The sequence below is a fragment of the Schistosoma mansoni genome, chromosome 2 (genome assembly GCF_000237925.1).
Source record: "Schistosoma mansoni strain Puerto Rico chromosome 2, complete genome".
Classification (NCBI taxonomy): Eukaryota; Metazoa; Platyhelminthes; class Trematoda; order Strigeidida; family Schistosomatidae; genus Schistosoma; species Schistosoma mansoni.
Window position 1 is genome coordinate 31,640,838 of NC_031496.1, and position 22,303 is coordinate 31,663,140.

Here is a 22,303-nt window from a genome sequence, read left to right on the forward strand (position 1 = left end):
CAATAAGCTAGTTACTGTCAGGTTTATTTAGAAACAAATGTTTATCTACTACTACTACTACTGCTGCTCATACTAATACTAGTACTAAAGAGAAAGAATGACAGCCTTCCTTATAATCAAGATCAAATGACTATGATCAAATCATATAACCATTTGATCATTCTTAAAATCGCAAACACAATAGAGAGTAATTATGCTCAGACTATTAAACACAATGACTCATGAAGATAAAGAGAGATATGGATAAGAATCTGGAGCAGAGTAATAATAAATGAAATAGAATATAGGCTCTTACAAGAAACATAAAACATGTATACAATAATTTAAGCTTTACTAATCAGTAAGTAGAATATATTCAACAGTGAATAAATATAGATATAAGTAGTATATTGAGTGCATACTGTGCGTATTGCCTCAATATAGCCTTAATTCACAAGCATGGTAAGCAGAGATGGACAGTGGCTAGCAGTGGAATCCAGGACGCGCGTTTCGTCCTATTTGGGATTCGTCAGCTGGATGTACCTTCATCTCAGAGTTGATGTTCACTCTGGGACTCGAACCCAGTACCCTCGTTTCAAACGCCATCGCGTTGTTTATTGTTCTGAAAACAGACTTAGTCAAATAATTAAGAAATCTATCATCTTAGCAACTATTGTAAATATCTAATTTTCTCTTCTTATATTTTTATAATAGTCGTGATTATAGTTGAAATAAAAAAGCTTAGAGACAAACTGTTTTTGTAATTTATTTTAACCTTTCATATCAATGTCGATTTTGAATAATGCTCAATCCTTTCCAATGGTTTTTTTTGAAATGATTGTGTTAATCCTATTTCATTATTGGACAGGGGTCCTAATCTAAGTTAATATGTCTATCCCATGCCTATCTGGTTTCTAGTGGTTCATTAACTAAAGCTAGTCCATCATTAAAACTATCTCAGCTAATTATTTCTTTATAAATAATATCACGAATCTACTTTAGACAACTATTGGAAACCAAGTAATACTAGACAATTATTTCATACTAGTTTCCGATTTTTCAGCAATGCATATAAACCGCTGCACCTGGAGTAGAAACCAGAAAATTTAGTTCTCACACTGAGCCAACAACCAGCGGTGTACATTCCTAACTTTAATCAACTAGTGATACTGAACAGTCGTTTTATAATGCAAGTGACAGGTGACCACCTCATGTACGACATGATTGAACCCCACTGGTTATTGCTTCCCATTGGAACTCCGTAGAGTGCCTCTCTGACCAAGTCACATAATCATTAGTTATGTAAGGTATTTTAAGAAAATACTAAATTTCCAAGCGAATTAAATTCAATAACCTTTACAAGCCTTCCATACCAATAATTATTTCTTTTACAGACGTATATTTTTAATTCCCTTTGGAAAAAAAAAATCCTCATTTATGTGACGTTTTACCTTCGATGTGAAAATTTCACTTGGCTATTACGTCGTTTTATGCTACATTTCGTACTGATCATACCATAAAGAGATGAAGTTTTAGGAAGTCAGTTTAAGTATTTTCTTATTATAAACTCAAGAGTTACAACACTATATTGTATCAATTCTTATAAGTCAAGTGTTATGTTATACAAATTTTTCATTAAAATATAGTCTCACTGTCAGGTGGGATCATCTTATCTAATATTAGGTGATTAGTGATAATCGACAGTTCTGAACTGATACTGTTTCCTAGTTGGTAACCGTCTAAAAAGTGTGTCTTGAAACTGGTAAAACTGTTATTCACCACGGGATTGGAATGCATTTCACCAAACGTTACAGTAATGATCAAGCCAACCTTTCATTTATTAACAAATCTTTCAAGTTATTGACCTACAGTAGATGATACTGATGGCGTCAATTAGATAAGTATTGAAAGAGTAAGATTTGAAGAAGAACAAATGACAACGGGTCGTTCAGTTGTAAGATAATAGCAAAAGTGAGAATAATCGTGTAGCTGAACAGACTGTGCAGCAACATTGTAAGCGATTTCAAACCCTTACAATCAAGTTCATCAATGTTATAAGTTGAAAAAGTCAATGATCCATTCAATGGGATATTTCCATATAGATGGCAATGCAAAAATAGTTAAATCATTTTACTGTACATCACATATTGTCTATAGAGTATTGAAAATGTATATAGAATAAGTGAAGTTTAACCGAAAAAAAAAACGATAGACCATCCTTCTATCATGTCTGTTGTAACCAACTTCTTTTATATATAGTAGCTGCTATCTCATAGAGGAAATAAAATTAAAGTCTTATCATTGTTACTATATCAAAGGTATTATGTAATTGCGTCATAATCAATTTGAATAGATTACCGACAATTTATACGTAAACATAATTCTCTTGTTATTACAACAAATAAATACAAATTAATGAACTAAGATTTAAGTGAACATTATTCAATTACTAATAGTACTACTTCATTGGACCTAATTAGAGGGGGGAATAAAGACAATGTAACCTATCGTTGTCATAGGAACCAATGTTAAAGAATCAGAAATAACATCATTTGCTTACATCAGACACATCAGTAGTCTAAGATGAATAGAATACATTGTATTTGTAAATTATAAACTGGTAAAGTAAATTTTAAATTATAGTTATTCATATTAGGGCAAATCTAAAACCAATACCTTCTTCAATATGAATGGAGTAGTAAATTCAATCAGGATTATAGATATATCTTGATGACGTATGTCACCTTTATTAAAAGTTTAAATGCTTAGTTTCTTATCGATTAGTTCTCTACACTAAATATCAAAACTTGATGGACGTGATATGAAGTCTCTTAGATCAATTTGGACCATTGAAGTCTATCGATAAACTTTGATCCTTACTAAAATCTAAACAAACCGAGCATTAAGGACTACTATGTGAACAATTATTGTAAAGTATGACTGGAATTGGATTTATAATTCTTAATATGATATAACAAATAATGCTCTTCAATAGTTGAGTTCATCAGTCAATTGAAGCCAGACCACTATAGAAAACCTGGAAGCACTGGACGGTCGTTTTGTCCCATTGTGGGAATCCTCAGCAGTGCGTGTCAACGATCCTGCCTCGCAAGATTCGAACCTAGGTTCTATGTGTCGCTCAATTTCGTGCGTCGGTTGAAGCTGGACATTAACACCTCCGGATTTCGGCTAGCTCAGTGGTCTACAGGTTTAGCGATCGGGCGCAAGACTGATAGGTCCTGGTTTCGAATCTCGCGAGATGGGATAGTGGATGCGCACTACTAAAAAGTCCCACAATAGGACGAAATGGCCATACATTGCTTCCGGGTTTTCCATCGTGGTCTAGGTTCAATTGATTCAGTGATCCCCATTTGTTAAAACTACTATAATATCCACAAAATCCCTTGTGATATTAAATAATGATTTATCAAAGAGATTTTCTTTACGATATATTTAGCTTTCACAACAATGTATTCAGTCTTCTCAATAGATTTGTTTATAATTCCCTTGATATTCAGGGATCCCTCCTTCGTCACTTTCCTTCCTTTTTATTCTTTAATATCTTTATTTTATATCCAATTCATTGCTCCTTGAACACTTTCCATTAAAAATTCTGTATATATGATATATCCCGACGGGAATAAGAAATTCTGGCTGTTAGGATTTTTATTGTATAATTATTAAGTAGCTAATCTATGCAATTTTATGTTTTCCTTATTCTAAGCTTTATTTTGACTCATAAACTATTACTATACGATTTATTGCTCTTGAGTTATGCCTAGTGTATCAATTACATTCTCCCACATTCATAGTCATTTCTGGCTAGATCTTGTACAAATCTTATTTTCTCTTTTATAGTGCTATGTAGTTTGTTTAGTTTGTACATAAACCTAATGTATAGGTCTTGTATCACTTTAAATGAGAAGTTGATCACAATCTATGAAATAAAGGATAAGGTTTGATAGCAAGCCATTAAACAATAAACTGTAATGTCAATGTTCATATTAGCATGAAGCCACAGATTTTGTTTAAGGTCAACACATATTGTTCCTTGATCACTATCACATTGACAATCTATTATATAAGAAATTGTCTAATATATAGAATTTAATATAGTAAAAAAGATTATTAGATGCCTATTCATTATAGTGTTAGTGAATTCTCTATGAATGATAGGTTTTTCCTCTCAATTTCATCTTGAAGAAAACGGTATATATTCAATGTTTGTATTATAATATAATTGTTCCATTGTATTATTTAAACTTGGATTAATATTAATTTGGTTATTTATTCTCTGAAGAAGTGGCTTACACTGAGTTACGAAACGTCAGAAAATTTAAATTTTTCTACTCATTGGAATATTACCAATATATATTACTTATTTATTATAATATAAGTTTGTTTTAACAATTCTGAAAAGATTTCTACGCCATTACCACATGGTAACCAAACTTTTTATGTCTTAATATATTTCCAATTACATTTTGTTATTTCAAAAAAGTGTCCTTTAGTTATTAGTCTTTACAGAAAACAATAAAATGTGATCAAAATTGATAGAATATCTTCATATAGCCATATTGAATATCATGATAATAAAAGGGAAGATTGCTTTTCAAACTGAAAAATAAGTCCAAGGAAATTGTCATTTTTGTCATCTACTTTAGTTTGTCTTTTCTTTTATTACAGCGTTATAGATTATACCAACAATTTAATGTATAGTAACCAATGATAGATATTAGCTAGTAGTGGTTAAATGCAGGACGTGCGTTTCGTTCTATTTGGGACTCGTCAGCTGGATTTACCTTCATCTCAGAGTTGATGTTCACTCTGAGACTCGAACACAGTAACTTTCACATCAAACGCCATGGCGTTATCCACTCAGCCACTGAGTCATGATAGCTAATTGCTTGTGCAATGGGGTGAAGTTTAAATTCACTTTGTATTGCGTTACGCACAGTATGCACATATCTTCAATAAGAGACTGACCAGTTGAAGTCCTAAAACATCAATGGGAGGATTCAAACAAACAATACCAAGTGAATTTAAACTTAATGTATATGTTCATTACAAGTGTTGATTTATACCGACAGTTAACTATAACTTCATATCATACATATTCACTTCTATGAACATAATTTCGATGAAATAATGATGAGAAACATTAAAATATAAGAGGTGTTCACAAATTATATAATAAGGATTGTGTTTATGGAATATTTTTATTTATTTATTTAAACATATGAATATTGGTACAAAGGGGCACCAGATATGTATGTGCCGCACAAATCTCATTCCGTTTGTGTGAGGGCTGAGATACTGCCCAGGTGCCCAGACTGAGGCACGTGGTTTTCTTAGGGTGCCACACTCGGAGCCTTCGACCTAAAGATCTGATCCATAGAGCAGTGGAGCATCGTGAAGAGATGTAATCCCATGAAAGCTGGTGACCAACAATTGATTCATACGCCATTTGTTCACTGAGGATATTGGAGCCCATGTGCACCACTGGTTTGGAATCGGCGTTTCCCCAACTCCCCTAGGTGGACCTTCCGTGTCGGCCGACCCGGTTAATGCACCGGACATTCGCTTTTCATCCTCTCAATTCGGTAAACAACACCGGTGCCATGAGAAGGCAGTGAGTAGGACTTCGTTGACAGAGGCTATATACGCGTGGCCATATGAGAGCATTTTGAAAGGGAGAGCGGATTCTCCCCACTTTCAGCCGTAGCAGGGCATTCGTGGGCGATCATACCATGTTATGAAGTAATAAATTGATAAGAACGTTTTTTAACATCAAATATTTATCACGATTTAATGACTTTATACCTTAATCTCATAATAAAAGTACGTCAATCTCTAATTTAAAAACAAAACAAAACAAACCAACTTCCCTTTGACCTATTTAAATATAATTGAAGAATTATTTATATCTCATTCTCTATGGCCTATTTCATTATTCTTTCTTCTTCTTCTTCATTAGTTCATCAAGATTATTTTTAAAATAAATAAATAAAACTTTAACTAACTTGTTTATCAATCAAATGACTTGGTTTTTTAAGGGTCATATTCTAGTTTAGTTAAACAAATATGATATATGGGTTTATATTCACACTATTATTCTACATTGGTTTGATTTGATCATTGTTGTTTTTGAATCTTTCTTTTTTTTCTTTTTACTTAGTCCTTTCAGATGCTACAGGAGATCTGGGTTGTTTTGGTTTCATTCTATTAGGATTATCTTATTTACTGGTCATTATAACATTTCCTCTATCATTATGCTTTACTACTCGAGTAAGTCATCGTCTGCATATATATATGTATATATATATGATAATAATTTGAATGAAGTGAATCTATTCTAGGTTTAGATCATTCATGTTATTTGTAAATATGATTATGAATTGCCTGCCAGGTTGTTTGATTCTCAGGAGTTTGTAATCAAGACAAAATAGATGTTTAGTGTTTTCGTGCTTTCAGATACACTATGATCATCGACAATGATATTTTCATTGTTCATTGCAAAAACTAATATCATTTTAAGATGGTGATTAGAGGTGGTCAACAGGAAACCCTGGACCTAGGTTTCGTGCTACTTGGCACTCGTTACCAAGGTGTACCTGTAATATTGAGGGCATTAGATCAGCACTAAGAAGGACTTGACAGGCATGACATTGATTACCACATAGTGATCAATCAATTGTGATGTCATTTTAGTTTTATATATGAATATGGAAACAAATAATTTTACAATTTGCCACAAGAAACTCAAAAAATATTCGATTTAATTTGAAGAATGTAAACCCTTGATTTCGTTTATTGATGGGGCGAAAAACGATAACTGTGTTTATGTTTATGACATATAACTGATAAGATAGTTGAACAAACAACCTTCAAACTTTGACCGCTAAACCATCATGTTCTACAGAATAGCTTCGAGTTCTGTTGTTCACAAGATAGCATGAAGTAACTGCACAAAATCTTTATAGTTGAAAGTACAAATAAGATCATCCTCCTTACAATTGAACAATAGTTCATGTTTGATGAAGCAACCAATTTACTTATCAAGAGTGCGTTACTCACCAGATTGATTATCATTATTATCAAGGAAAAGTAAATCGTAGAACATTTTCGATAAATTTGTGTTGGGGATGTTAAATCCCCAGCACTTACTTGGTAAATGGCTTAATTTTGTAATTTCATTTTGAAATTTTGAATTTCTTTGTTTTCGCTCCAAAAGCACTATTTTCACCTTCGAATTGAATTTCCCACTTGTAAAGTATCTTAACGCTATTGGTCCGTTGTATGTGTGTGTGCTATTTTTTAATGCTACCGAAGGACAATTTATTGCTGTATATATACGTTTGATTTTTCCCCTTACGATCGCTATGCTTATGGCTGCTAAGGAATATATTTTCCCCGCTTCCAATTTGGACTTATTACTCTAGTTAGCTGGGTCTGGGACGCGTCAGAATAGCTAGCTAATCGGTCTCTCGTAACAAGTCTTTGTTCCATTCGCTAACTAGTGAATTCGAAACGCTTCAGACATAACAATTTGTTTTAAATATAACAAGACTGCTTTTTAGTGGCATGTTAACATTAATCTTCTAAACTCATTTAGCACGTTAAACACTATATTCTAATATGAAAGAATGTCAATAAATGATAATTATTGGTTGCTTTTGTAGCCAACTCAGTTCAATTTCAAAATGGTTTTCATATTTAATAACTTGAAGGTCCAGGCCTTAATACAAGGTGAAGTCATGAATATTCAATTCTATACAAGAAAACAACAGCTATTCAGTAATTCTTGGTTGTCTAACTAAAGTCTATGATAAGGGTGAAAAGTTGTTAAATGATCATAGAACAGCCATACTAACTTGAAAAATATTCATCTTTAAGTAACAACTAACCAATAAATGAAACATTTCCATGGTTGAAATCCTTAGTCATTTGAAGCTAGACCACCATCGGAAACCTGGAATCACTGGAAGGCCGTTTTGTCCTATTATCGGACTCCTCAGCAGTGTGCATCCACCATCTCGCCTCGCGAGATTCGAACCCAGGACGCATATATATCTGGTGCCCCCTTTGTACCAATATTTGTGTTTAAATAAATAAATAAATAAAAATATTCCATAAATACAATCCCTATTACATAATGTTGAGAATTTGAATAATTTTTCTGGTAAGCGTTTTTTAGCGGGTTGGTTTTCTACTGTATGGGGTCGCTAACAACATACCCAACCCTCCTCCTTTACCTGGGCTTGGGACTGGCAGTAGCCCCTCAGAGGAGCTACAGATGGAGTTAATGTTGAGATAACAACTCTTATATTTTAATGTTTCTCAATATTATTCCATCAAAATTATGTTCATAGAAGTGAATATGTATAATGTGAAGTGCAACAAATTAAAACCTATAATCCATTGAAGCTATAAAATATCAAATTTATGTAAATCTAGAATAAAAGGATTTGAATAAAAAAAATGTGGGATGATAAAAAAGCTTTTAAATAAGTCTTGAGATTTAAACATTGTTATTTATTCAGTCACAATGTTAATGATTAAAAATAGTTGATGAGAAGTTCTAATGAACTTGATTTTTTTCAAGCTATTCAGCAGTCATTAGTAAGCCTTTTTTTAGAAACGTGGTTGAACTGATATTCTTACTGAGGTTCATACTTTCATTACACTGAGCTACTCACCTCTAATAGACAGTGAGTTCCAAAAAATTTGATCAACATTTTGGCTAAACAAACACAACTTTTGTAAGCAAAGATAGATAGTGGCTAGCAGCTTAATCGAGGAAGCAAACAATACCAAGTGAATTTTTAAACTTCACCCCATTGCACAAGCAATGGGCTATCAGGATTCAGTAGCTGAGTGGATAAAGCGTTGGCGTTCGAAGTAAAAGGTACTTTGTTCGAGAACATCAACTCTGAAACGCAGGTACGTCCAGCTGACGAGTCCCAAATGGGACGAAACGCAAGTCTTGGATTCCACTGCTAGCCACTATCCATCTTCGCGTAGAATGCTTGTGAATTAATGCTATATCGAGGCAATGCGCACAGTATGTCACTTATAGTTCAATCAGTGAGAACAGAAACAATATTGATTCTCAAAAATACTAGATTAGTGAGAAAGTTTCAGTCGTAAAGACATTTCATTTCCATTTAAAGTATAAATACTTTGCCCTTATCTCTGAATGACATTTAACTATCTTTATTCAGTTTAAAAAGTAGAGATTTTTCACAATTTTTAATTTTGTAAAAAAAACTCAGGTTATTGCCGAATATGAACGAGCAGTTATCTTTCGTTTGGGTCGAATACTTCCTGGAGGTGCTAAAGGTCCAGGTTTATTTTTTGTTGTACCATGTATGGATCGTATGCGTAAAGTGGATTTAAGAACAGTAACATTTGATGTTCCACCACAAGAAGTGAGCCTTTATTTATATTTTATATTTTAATAACTTAATTTGAGTGATCCACTTTTTTTCATTTTCTAAGTTTATATTTCTGTTTAGTCAAAATAAATAAAATATGCCATTGAAATCATGTACAGATCTAAGTTGGATCACTATTGAATATCAGACAGTACTGTACGACTGTTTCGTCCTAGTGTCTCCCATAAAATTCAGTAATCTGCACAATCTCATGCTGAAAACATGACAATGAACATCCATTACGGATCAGTTTGAAACCACTCAGTAAAGGACATTCATTACATCCCATGGTTAAGCATTGAAAGATTTTGATAGCTGACTTCATTTTCCTTGATTACAACGATATTGTTTATAAAGTCAGGAAAATGTACATCTTTTCTATGATATGATTATTCGATTGAGTAATTAGTCCAAATTGCAAGTAAAAAGAAACACGTTTACAGCTCCAAAATGTGTCTAAACGGATTCATAAAAGTTGGTCGGAGAGTCGTGACTAAACAATTCTATTTCCTTCATATATTGTTTGGACGTGATACTGAAGATTTTGAGTTCGACTACCTCGTGCAGGATGAGGTTTATCATATTATGATGAAACAACCGTACAGTGCCATTAGGTTTTCAATAATTGTTTAACATTGATTGGTTCATGATTTCAATGAAATTCAACAATCTCCACAACTTCATACTCAGATGTCATTGTTGTATAGAACAGATTTATATAATCTTCATTGTTAACAAATCAAGTAATACAAAATTGAAGTTTACATTTTCCAATGAACAAAACATATTTCACTAAGTGACTTTTTTGTAAAAACTAATTTCATATTAGGTAGTCCTTAATGTTTTGATGTTTACTTCCATCATTAACAAATACTAGTCAAATTGTAGTGTGGGTTACTTATATCCACATACGAATTATATAACGATGGTCAGGCATAGAATATATTTCAATTTGAAGATCGTTAAGGAACGGAACACAGTTAGTATGAAAATGTATGAACATTGAAATCTGAGATAATCAATTAATATTTGCAAAAGAAACAATGAATTTTGGGACGATGGATTATTTTGCAAGATAACTATTTAATATACGTAAGCAAAGATGGATAGTGGCCAGCAATGGAATCCCAGACGCTCATTTCGTCCCATTTGCGACTCGTCAGCTGGATGTACCTACATCTCAGAGTTCATGTTCACTCTGGGAAGATTCAAACAAATAATAGTAAATGAATTTATTTAATATATGGTTCACAGAGTTTAGTTAGATATTCTGTAATTTTATATACTGAAATACATTTGACTGTCTTCACTTGTGTTCTTATTCACTACAAAAATGCTTTTAAGAATATATTAATACTCATAACATTAAAGAGTGATATAGAATTCAAATGTATGCAAAATCAGTACTTGATGGAGTTTTATTCTTTGAGATGGATGGTTTGGTCATGGAGCTTCCATCATTCTTCTGAACTACAGAACAATGAAAGCTCCACGACCAAAAATTCCAACTCAGAGAACAAAACTCCACCAAAATCACCCATCTGAGCTACAAATGTCCACCATCTCAAAATCAGTTTTAGATTATTTAATTCAATTTATTTATAGGTATTTATTTATTTTTATTTAAACACACAAATATTGGTACAAAGGTGCACCAGATATATATGTGCCACACAAATTTCATTTGATTTGTGTGAGGGTTGTGATACTGCCCAGGTGCCCAGACTGAGGCAGGTGGTTTTCTTAGGGTGCCACACTCGGTGCCTTCGACCTAAAGATCTGATCCACAAGGCAGTGGAGTATCGTGAGGAGATGCAGTCCCATGGTACGTGGTGACCAACGATTGATTCATACGCCATTTGTTCCTTCAGGGTAGTGGAACCCATGTGCACCACTGGTTTGGAATCAGGGTTTTCCAACTCCCCTAGGTGGACCCTCCGTGTCCACCGATCCGGTTAAAGCGCCGGACATTCTATTTTCGTCCTCTTAATTTCGTATACGTGTGTGAGAACATTTGGAGAGGGAGAGGTGACTTTCTTTACTCTCGGCCGTACCAGGGAATTTCGGGCCCATTAGTAGATATAATTAATTGTTATAATGAACAAATTAAATATTTAATTAAAATTATGTAAATTAATTTTTAAAAAATTTTTGTTTTATTAAATAAATAATCAATCATTAAAATTTAAACAGAATTCATTCCTGGATTAACAAAACTTTATTTCTCATAACAAGGTTATAAAATTAAAAAAAAATAGTTGCTATGACAATTATTGACTGTAAGATAATCTTAAATGTTAGTCTGGATCAGTTTATTAAGATTATTATTACATTAATAAATTAATTTCAATCATTATTTAACTTATTATTATTATTATTATCGATAACTATGATACTCCAGTTCATTTATTCTTTCATCATCATGATCTCTTTTTTAATCTTCTATCCTAATTCATGTGTAAAATAATGAAAACTAAAAAAAAAAAAGAAAGAAAAAAGAAAAAAAACCAAACAAAAGAAACATATAACAACAATAATAATTTCCAAATAAAACAAACGTGTTATCGTTTATAGACACGTTATTACCGTTACTGTATTGTATATGTTCATGTTTATTCACACAGGATAAAACTTAACAACAATTGAGATCATTGCCATATTCAATCTGTCACTTCATCTATTCTATGAATGGCTTAGTATTCTCTTACCCCCTTTTTTTTTAAAAAAAAATGTGATTAATTGTTTGTTTATTTTTCTATAGTATGTAGGATATTTATTTGTTCTTCTTTTTTCTCTCTTTTGTTATTTAAGAAGAATAGTCAAACTTTACGTCATTATTATTATTAATAATAATTAACATTATTATCAATGAATTATAATTTAATAACATATTAACTATAGTTTAAACTAAGGTGGATAGTGGTTAGCAATGAAATTTCAGACGAGCATTTCGTCCCATTTGAGACTTGTCAGCTGGATGTACAATTGCATATCAGGCTTCTTGATGCTCACTCTGGGACTCGATCCCTGTACCTTTCGCTTCAGACGCCATCACGTTATCCACATAGCTACTGAGTCCTGATAGCCACTTGCTTGTACGATGGGGTGAAGTTTGAATTCATTTGGTATTGGTTGTTTGAATCTGTCAATCTTTGCTTATAATGTTTGTGAATCAAGACCATATTGAGGCAATACTCACAGTATTCATATATGTCAATAAGAGACTGACTAGTTGCAGTCCTAAACATCAATTGGAAGATTCAACGAAACGATAACAAGTGAATTAATTATTTGAACTGTTTATCATTTTATTGAACAACAATAAACAGAAAAAACCTTTTATAGATTATCTGTTTACATTATGAATAGAGATATTACTTAATGTATATCAATGATGTTTAATTTATAGGTATGTATGTTTAAATCTTACGAATGTTTTGAATGAGTTTAACTCGTGTATATATGCCTTTATGAAAAATAATATACTACTTAAATGCTTAAAGAAGTTAGTGTGAAAATTAATTATTAAGTAATGAAAACAATAAAAATAAACTTTTACTATATATATACTGACTGATTATTAGAAAGTATGTATATTGTGTAAAACACTTAAATATTGCATACAATCATTACTTACTTACGCCTGTTACCCCTCGTGGAGTGGCATATTCCGCACACCAGTATTCTTCATCCCATTCTGTCCTGGGCAATCTTTCTCAGTTCTTTCCAGTTGTTATTCATCCTTTTCATATCTGTTTCTATTTGCCGATGAAATGTGTTCTTTGACCCTGTTTTCCACTTCCCTTCCGGATTCCAAATTAGATACAATCATCAAGTTGTCAATTAACAAGTGATTCGAAATATGTAGATAGATGTTACATTTTATCAGGATGTAAAGTTTGTGAAGATTATTTTACTCGTATTGCATTTCTAATTCATTTACACCCACTACCCCATTATAATGTTACGAATATCAATGAATGATAGTGACTTGATCAAAATTGAAAACTAATTAGTTAATAAAGTTTGACAATCTCTACAACCACATTCTAAAAGTTTTCATTTGCTCACCAGTGACTATCTTCGAGATAAAATTCTCAAAGTTATAGTAAAAATTCGTAATCGATGAAGTTCAACTGTTTCAGGTGTGAGTCAGTTACTCACCGAAGACTATACAAGATGGTATCACGATATCGTGAATTGATTGTAGTCAGACAGTAACATCGTTGGATGGTCGATCAATGGTCTATATTCTAAGCGTTTGGGCGCGTCACTGAATATTCTGAGTTTGATTATCACGTAAAGTTTCATGGATGTGAACTACAGAGGTTTCCCATATTATGACGAAACTACTATACAGTACTTTCAGGTTTTAAATGTTTATTTAACATTATGTGGTTTATGATTTCAATGAAATTCCACACTCTCCACAACTTTATAACTTATAATACATTTAACATATACCAAACAGTAGGGTATTCACTATGTCTACTAACGAAACATTACTGAATAATAAAAATAAACTGGGGGAAAAATAAAAGTATCATAATTGTTATTATGAATTGTTTTATTAATTGTTACCATTGAATTTAAACTAATTAACCATATTTATTTATATTCTATATTATGATTGATTAATTTTATTTTTATAATAAAGATTTTGATTATCTCTCTTATATATTTACTAAAAAAAAGTTTAAGGATAATCTTTTACTCCCTAATTAAAATATAATAGTAGTATTGTGGTATGGTCTACTTATATCCATATAAGTAGTATATGGTGTGGGTCAGACATAGAATGTATTTTCGCTGAAGACCGATGAGGAAAGAACTGAAATGAAACGCAATCGTTTGGAAAATGCATGAGCAATGAAATTAGAGAAGAAACAGTGAAGATTGAAACAATTGATTGTTAATTTGCAAATTGACTGTTCATTGTTTGGTAATCAGAATTTATTGAGATAGTCTGTAATATTTGCTTAAATACATTCGATTGTCCCCAACTAGTGTTCTGTTCACTATAGTATATGTTAAGGATCGATAAGGAAATTAATGAAATGAAGTGCAATTTGTAGAAAAATGTATAAACAATGAAATCAAAGAAAAATGAATGATGTTTGCAAAACGAACAGTTAAAATTAAGACAATTGATTGATAGTTTACAAATGAACTATTGACTATTGTATTTGATTACATTCGATTGACCCCACTCATATCCTTGTTCACTATAGTATATATTATGTTTACTAGTTTATCATCTGTTCACTTATATGTTTTTCTAGCTAAATAATTATGGCACAACTGATTTACAACATTCATCGTGTAATTATTTAATTGTTTTTCATTAGGTTATTATCTTTAGTTCATTTTATAATTAAATAAATTAATCTATATATATAATGTATATATTATAAAACATCGTTTTGTTTTACATGAATATACTAAAGGATACAATTGTCTTGTAGATTGGAAATGTTCATACTGTTTGTTTGTTTGTTGATTGATTAGTAACAAACACCTTTGTACTTGCATTATTTATATTCTAAGGAAATTCATATGTAATCTTATGAAATTCATCAATTCTATCATGGTTACAGTAATATACATGTTGAAAAACATTAAGACTTGTATAGCTTAGTAGATAACATCACTGACTCTTATGATAGATGACACGGGATTGAATCCGTCAAGGAACACCTATTCCCTTAAGATTACAGGTACACCTTACTGAAGAGTGCCAAATAGCACAAAACCCGGGTTTCATGGTTTCCTGTTGACAACTTCCAACCACCAACTTAACTCAACATAGTGTACGCAGTGTCGAGCCACCTAGACTAGTAGCCACATTGCAACTTGATCAATAGCATTCGATCGTCACTAAGACGGAATTGACACACATGACATCACTACCCGATCATTAATCAATTGTGAAAAGATTAATTAACATAAAATGTTAATCATATAGAGCTTTTGAATACCTCTTCCACGTGTATGGTTTTTCTAATTCTACTTGAAAAATTAAATCTCACCATTAGAAATCAATTATTAAATACTGTCTTGTTGTTAATAACTTTATAAATATTGTTGAATGCTGTCAAGATATTGTCTGATGTTACGTCGTCTATATATGAATTAGGTGACCAGATCTTTAAAAATCATGAATTTTGATGAAGGTTTCGTAATAGACATTTATTGATGTTACTGAAAACTGCAAATGATCTGTCTCTGTTCACTTATAAACATTCTTAGTGGAGTTAGTTACATATTTGTAACATAACTAGGTTGTTTCCGGTATCAGAATTCAGGATATACGTTTCACTTTATTTGAGACTCATCAGCTGGGTACACCATTTTGTGGCGTTTTTTTAGCGATTTATTTTTCTACGAGATGGAATCGATAACCGATGTGCAACCCTCCTCCTTTATCCGGGCTTCGGACCGACAGTAGCCCCCGGAGAGGCCACAGGCTGAGTACACTAACATCTGAATATTGATATTCTCATTGAAAACTTGAACCAAGTGCCATTAGCTGAAAACCATTTTTATCACGCTATCCACAAATCTACTGATTTACTAAAGAAATTTTGTTGATTTCTATAAGTAAATCAATAAATTACGCATATTATCATTGATAGAGTTAAATCCATTAAGATAAATTGAATAGTTTTTCTCTTCTGTTTAACCCTAATTAATAATGCCTATACATCACCTTGTATGTTTTTTTTTTCCTCATTATTTAACAAACATATGGGCTAATTATCAGGTCATGAAATTGTCAAATATCCTGAGTTTTGTTTCCTTTTTTTTTTAATCATCATTAATATACAACTTTTCATATCGATTTATTTAAGATTTCAGGTTAAGAATTAGACACGAACAGAAGACCTACGTGAATTGATTTAACATTCTTTTGAATACGTCTATATAGTTGCTCTTAGATGTTGAAACAGTAAGATTTACTTATTGACAACTCAAAAGTTATTCAGATAGAGTTTTGTAGAGATTTCAGTATTGTCATAGTCATATTCACGAATCAATTGATGCTAGACAGTCATGGAAAACCTGCAAGCATTGGATGGCCGTTTCGTCCTATGATGAACACTGCTGAGGAGTCCTATAATAGGACGAAACGGCCATCCAATGCTTCCAGGTTTTCCATGATGGTCTAGTTTCAATTGATTCATGATTTCAAATGTCAAAAGTTAGTGTTAAGCTTATGAATAAATAGTTCAGTCTTTTCAAAAGTATATTACACTCTTATTGAAAAAATGGTTTTGTTTCGTAAACATGAGAATGAACAAGCATTTCTCATTCGAGACTAGAAACTAAACTGTATCCTAATGTTTGGTGTTTACTATGATAATAAATAGAACACAACCATCGTAAACTGATTTTCACTGGAAATGATAACGAATCATTAGTTCATTTGGATCGACTTATTTCCTAACACTAATCAGTAGTTTGAATATGTTCAAATAATATTTATCATCTGCATCGTTTGTCTTCTCATTTCAATTTGTTAGGTACTTACACGTGACTCTGTAACAGTTGCTGTAGATGCTGTTGTTTACTATCGTATTTATAATCCAGTTGTAGCAATTACAAATGTTGAAGATGCTGATCGATCAACACGTCTTCTAGCAGCAACTACTTTAAGAAATGTATTAGGTACAAAGAATTTATCTGAAATTTTATCAGAACGTGATACAATCTCTGGTATGATGCAAGTAAGTTATATACATATATACTCTTAAATAAATGTAGAAAAGAAAAAGTTTTAAAGTAATCCTTATAATAAAAGAATTATAGTTGCAAGCGTGAGTCAATTGAAACTAGATGACCAACGAAAACCTGAAAGCACTGGACTACCGTGTCGTTCTATTGTGGGACTCCTCAGCAGTGCGCGTCCAAGACCTCGATTTGCGAGATTTGAACCCAGGACCTACCAGTCCCGGGCCAGAGCATTTAACCGATAGACTACTGAGTCAGCATCCGATGGTGTTTATGTCTAACTTCAATCAATCCACGAAGTTGAGCAACCGTTAACCAATTGTCTTCAGTCAGTTCTTATCTCACAACAGACGTGGTTTGAACTCCACTAGTCATTGCTTCTCACTTCTTACTAAATTTCCACAAAACCCCTTCTGATGAAAAGAATTATAATAAGAATGTTAGTACATTTCTATATTAAAGTTATCTTGGCATAATTGATGTGTGAAATAAAATCGTTGTGAAATACTCATAACTATTATTTATTGCATAATCTGTTTTGTAAAAAATATTATTATTATTTTCAAAGTTGAATTCACGAGTCAATGTAAGCTAGACCACCATTAAAAACCTGGAAGCACTAGACGGTCGTTTCGTTCAAGTATGGGACTGTTAAACTGACTCGTGAATTCAACTTTGAAATTACTATAATTTCCACAAATCCCCCCAAAATTGATAATAATCATTTGCTTACTAGTGACTAGCTTTAAGATAAATTTCCTAGAGTTCTAGTAAGAAGCCGTGACTAGTGAAGTGCAATGTGTCAGTTGTGAGAAAGTTATTCATCTCAAAAAATGAATGAAGGGTTGCTCAAAGTCATGGATCGTTCGAACTTAGACATTACACCGTTGGATCTGGGCACAGTGGTCTAGAGGTTAAGCGTTTGCACTCGAAACCGAATATCCTTGGATTGAATCCTTCTTGAGAATTGTAGATATACACTGGTGAAGAGTCTCATACTGTGACGAAACGGTCATCCAGTGCTTTCGAGTGTTCATTAGTGGTCTAGGTCAGATTAACTCGTGAATTCATTTTTGAAAATACTACAATCTCGATAAATCCTTCAAAATAATAATATGGTCTTGAATTTTACAAGTATGGTCATTTCACTTTGTGCCTCACAATGTAGTAGGATCAATACAATTTAAATTACTATCAGTTTAAGGTTAATGCTTGTAATGGATTTCTTGCATACTGTTTTTGGTTTATTGTTTATCTCTCTTCTTTTATGTCATCTTCACTAGACCATGTTGGATGAAGCTACAGATCCTTGGGGTGTAAAAGTTGAACGTGTTGAAGTGTAAGTTAACTGAATTAACATTCAGCTTGTTCATTCATTGCTAAAAGCAGAGGTTATTGCTAACTACATAACAGATATTATCATTAAATATCCAGAATATTTTGTTTTACACTGATTTATTAAATGTTCTAATATACCTTGTTTTTACCTTAGTTTGTTACGTAACTATCTTAACATGTTAGTGTATGATTAGATTGTTCGAAATACATTGTACTAATATATCCCACAGTTACAATAAATGTTGTTTTCTCATTGGTTGATCTGAATTTATCGAAGTGTAATAGTTTCAAAAGCCAATAAATGTGTCGTCGTAGATGATTGCAATAAATAATGTTTACTGTTAAATGTGAGATAGATCAGTTCATTCACTTTTAACGGCTCATAACATAATCAAAGATACTTTAGTAGTTATTTCGTTGAAAAATGTGTTATCATTTATAATTTAAACTTCAAAGAGGAAATCATATTTTATAGTTGAAATCATGATTTAATTTATGCTAGACCACTATGAGAAACCTAGAAGCACTGGATGGCCGTTTCGTCCTATTGTGAGAAGCAGTAACCAGTGGAGTTCAATCAGGTCTGTTGTGATATAGTAACTCACTGAAGACAATGGTGGATGTGTTCCTCAATTTCTTGGATTGGTTGAAGTTAGACATTTACACCGTTGGATGACGGTGGGCTCAGTGATCTAGAGGTTAAGCGCTTGCGCACGAGAATGATAGGTCCTGGGTTCGAATCTCGTGTGGCGGGATTGTGGATGTGCTCTGCCTTGGCTCTATCATTATACAACTATGAGAAGTAAATCTTAGGTAACTGATTCAGCTAATTTAGTTGTATACTGACGATTTATTACATTACTTATTATTTATTGGAAAGTAATATATATGCACAAATATAAATAATTTAGATTATGGTTTATTTTATTTTACATTACTGTTTATATATTAATAAGTAAACTTAATGAATAAATACCAATTTTTCTATGTTTTCTATTAGTAAAGATGTACGTCTTCCTGTTCAATTACAACGTGCTATGGCAGCCGAAGCTGAAGCAGCTAGAGAAGCTCGAGCTAAGGTTAGTAATATATGTTTGCAACATTATTGACAGTAATAATAATGATAATAATACTGTTATTATTAATAACTCTATTGATTTCGTGATACTAATCACTATATTAAAACTACTCTATTATTAATGGATCAAAAGAGGTATCAATTTCAAGTTTATTTACCCTTTAACATAAGTGATATACAGTATTTGTAATTGTGGGTATTGTTTGAGTAACCTCAGTCAGTTAGTCAAACACGACGTAAAACTGCCATACCACATTAACACAGAGATCTAGTTTTCGATTGAAATCCCATAGTGGTAGAAATGGTAAGAGTATAATCAGTAATCGGAAAGATTAGAGTTTGAAGATGTTTGAGTTTTCTCAATCACATACGACTGAATAATACAATTTCATCAGGTAAAAACCTATAATAGAAATTAATAACTGTTTAGAAAATAATCCTTTAAGATTCAACTTTCCAAATAATCATCTATTTATAAAACGTTTGCTTGTATTCAAATATAATTTATATCATAGACTGATTTAAACTAGACAAATATGAAGTAGCAGAATAACTTGGTACTAATTTTGTCCATATATGGAACTTCCTAAAACTTTGTATTTACAACTTTAAAAATTAAAAAAAGCAGTTCAACATAGGCATCTCCTTTCAACGAATTTATTATCAGGCTGTATAGTCGTACCGTAGTGAACAAGACTACTGTTTAGGATAATCAGATGTATTTAAGCACAAAATTACAAACTATTCCACTAAATTCTGATAATCATACAACAGTAAACAGTTAATTTCCAAACTATCAATCAATTGTCACAATCTTCACTGTTCCTTCTGTAAATATCAATTCATCTTCTGTAATTTCATTGTTCATTCACATTCTCAAAAATTGTACTTCATTCCTGTTCTTCCCTTTTCTGTCTTCTGTCAAAATACATTCTATGTCTAACCATCACCATATACTACTTATGAGGATATAAGTAGATCACACCATAATACAAATTTTTAATTGAAATAGTATCAATCTTAAATATTTGATCAAACTGTTTATAGAAATACTGAATGTTTTTTTTTTGTAACTAAGATAGCAACTATACAATCGATGAAAAGGAATGAATGAAAAGAATGTTATCACTATTTCATTATTATAATAAAATGAAATTAGCTTATCTTAATTTTTTTTTTTTAAAAAATTGTTTTAACCCTTTTTCATAATTTATTAATCTTCTTTAATGATATTCTTCTTCTTCTTTTTTTGTTTGTTTGATTAAAACAATTATCTTAAATAATTTAAGTTCTAATTTGTTCAGATCTTTTGAAAACGTTACACAAGGTTTTTTAGTCTCATCTTGTTGTATCCCCTGGCGAATTATGAATCATAAATCTGAGGTCCATTTATGGACAAATGTAATACGCCTATTCCTATTGGATAGTTGTTAAATAAGTGATCTAAATCTGAGGTCTATTTATGGACAAATACAATATGCCCATTCCCTATTGGATAGTTGTTAAATAAGTGACCTAATCGTTTTCGTGTTCCTCTTATCATAACCTTTATTTTGACTTTGGAACTATTATTATTGATTACTTTCCCCCTAGCTACAGCCACATTGACCAATTACTGTACAAATGTTATTTTTCTATTTTTGATATATGTGGTCTGTTTGGTTAGTATATATAACCCAGTATGCTTGTAAATAATGATTCATGTTGCTGAGGCTGTTATTTGTGTTTTGGACTTAACGGCTGGGCTAGGCAGATAGGAAGGACCGAATAGCACCCAATACTGTTCGTACGTATTTTTTGTATCATTGGACGTATATATATATTATAAAGGCGCCAGAAAAACAATACGTTATATCACATCTTACTTAGCAATTTTTTTTTTAGAGAGAGAGTTAGTTTTCTAAAGCATATAATCGCTAATCCGCATGTTCAACCTTCCTCCTTTTATCCGGGCATAAGATTGGTAGTAGCCCTATAGAGGTGCTATAAGTGAAGTTTTACAATTTTATCACTGATCATAAACTGTAGTTATTGTAATGTTGAAAATTGAATTCAATTTTATAATAGAAAATAGTTCATATAGTTGTTAACATGGTAACCATCACCTTATTAAAAAATATTCCCTTTTATGTAATAATAATAATCAAACTCTTGATTATCAGTTTATTTATAATTATAATGGATTCATTTTGTTTTTTTATTTCTTTATTAAATTAGTTCAATTTTATCAGAATAGATAAAGAGAAAATATTGAGTCAAGATGAATCTTTTTCATTGTTCAAATGTATCTCTCTTTGTGTTGTTTTTCTTTCATTATTATATGAATAACTGTTATGACTTGACCTAGCCGTCACTAATTTGTTATGTTTTTGACCTAGGCGGTAGCCAATTGTTATGACTTGATCAAGGTCGTCGCTGATTCGTTATGACCTTACGAATTTAACAAGGACGTAATTCGCGTAAATTGTCCACCAATAGAATACGACTTCTACGACCTTCACACTGTGACAATGACGTTCGATTAATATGAGTAATCTAGCGTCCTTATTGGCCCTTATCCGCCTAACCCGTCCACTTGAGTCCAAAACATCAATAGCAGCCTGGGCAATACGTATCGTTTATTTCAAGCATACTTTGTTTATATATCAGACAGACAGGCCACATCATACCATAAAATAGAAAATAATATTTGTACAAAACCAGGCCAAATGAGGCTGTAAGCGTGGGAGACAATAATCAA

The 22,303-nt window shown here is 32.0% G+C and overlaps 1 protein-coding gene across 1 annotated transcript in view; it reads left to right on the top strand.

Annotated features, from left to right (window-relative positions):
• Positions 1-22,303, top strand: part of Smp_122810 (putative spfh domain / Band 7 family protein) — a gene marked incomplete at its 5' end in the record, with an annotated part of 35,477 nt that overhangs the window by 11,032 nt on the left and 2,142 nt on the right. The window contains 5 exons of the mRNA XM_018796381.1: positions 6,158-6,267; positions 9,255-9,410; positions 16,940-17,143; positions 18,431-18,486; positions 19,486-19,564. Coding sequence (XP_018650599.1) covers positions 6,158-6,267; positions 9,255-9,410; positions 16,940-17,143; positions 18,431-18,486; positions 19,486-19,564 — 605 coding nt within the window. The remainder of the gene's footprint in view (positions 1-6,157; positions 6,268-9,254; positions 9,411-16,939; positions 17,144-18,430; positions 18,487-19,485; positions 19,565-22,303) is intronic.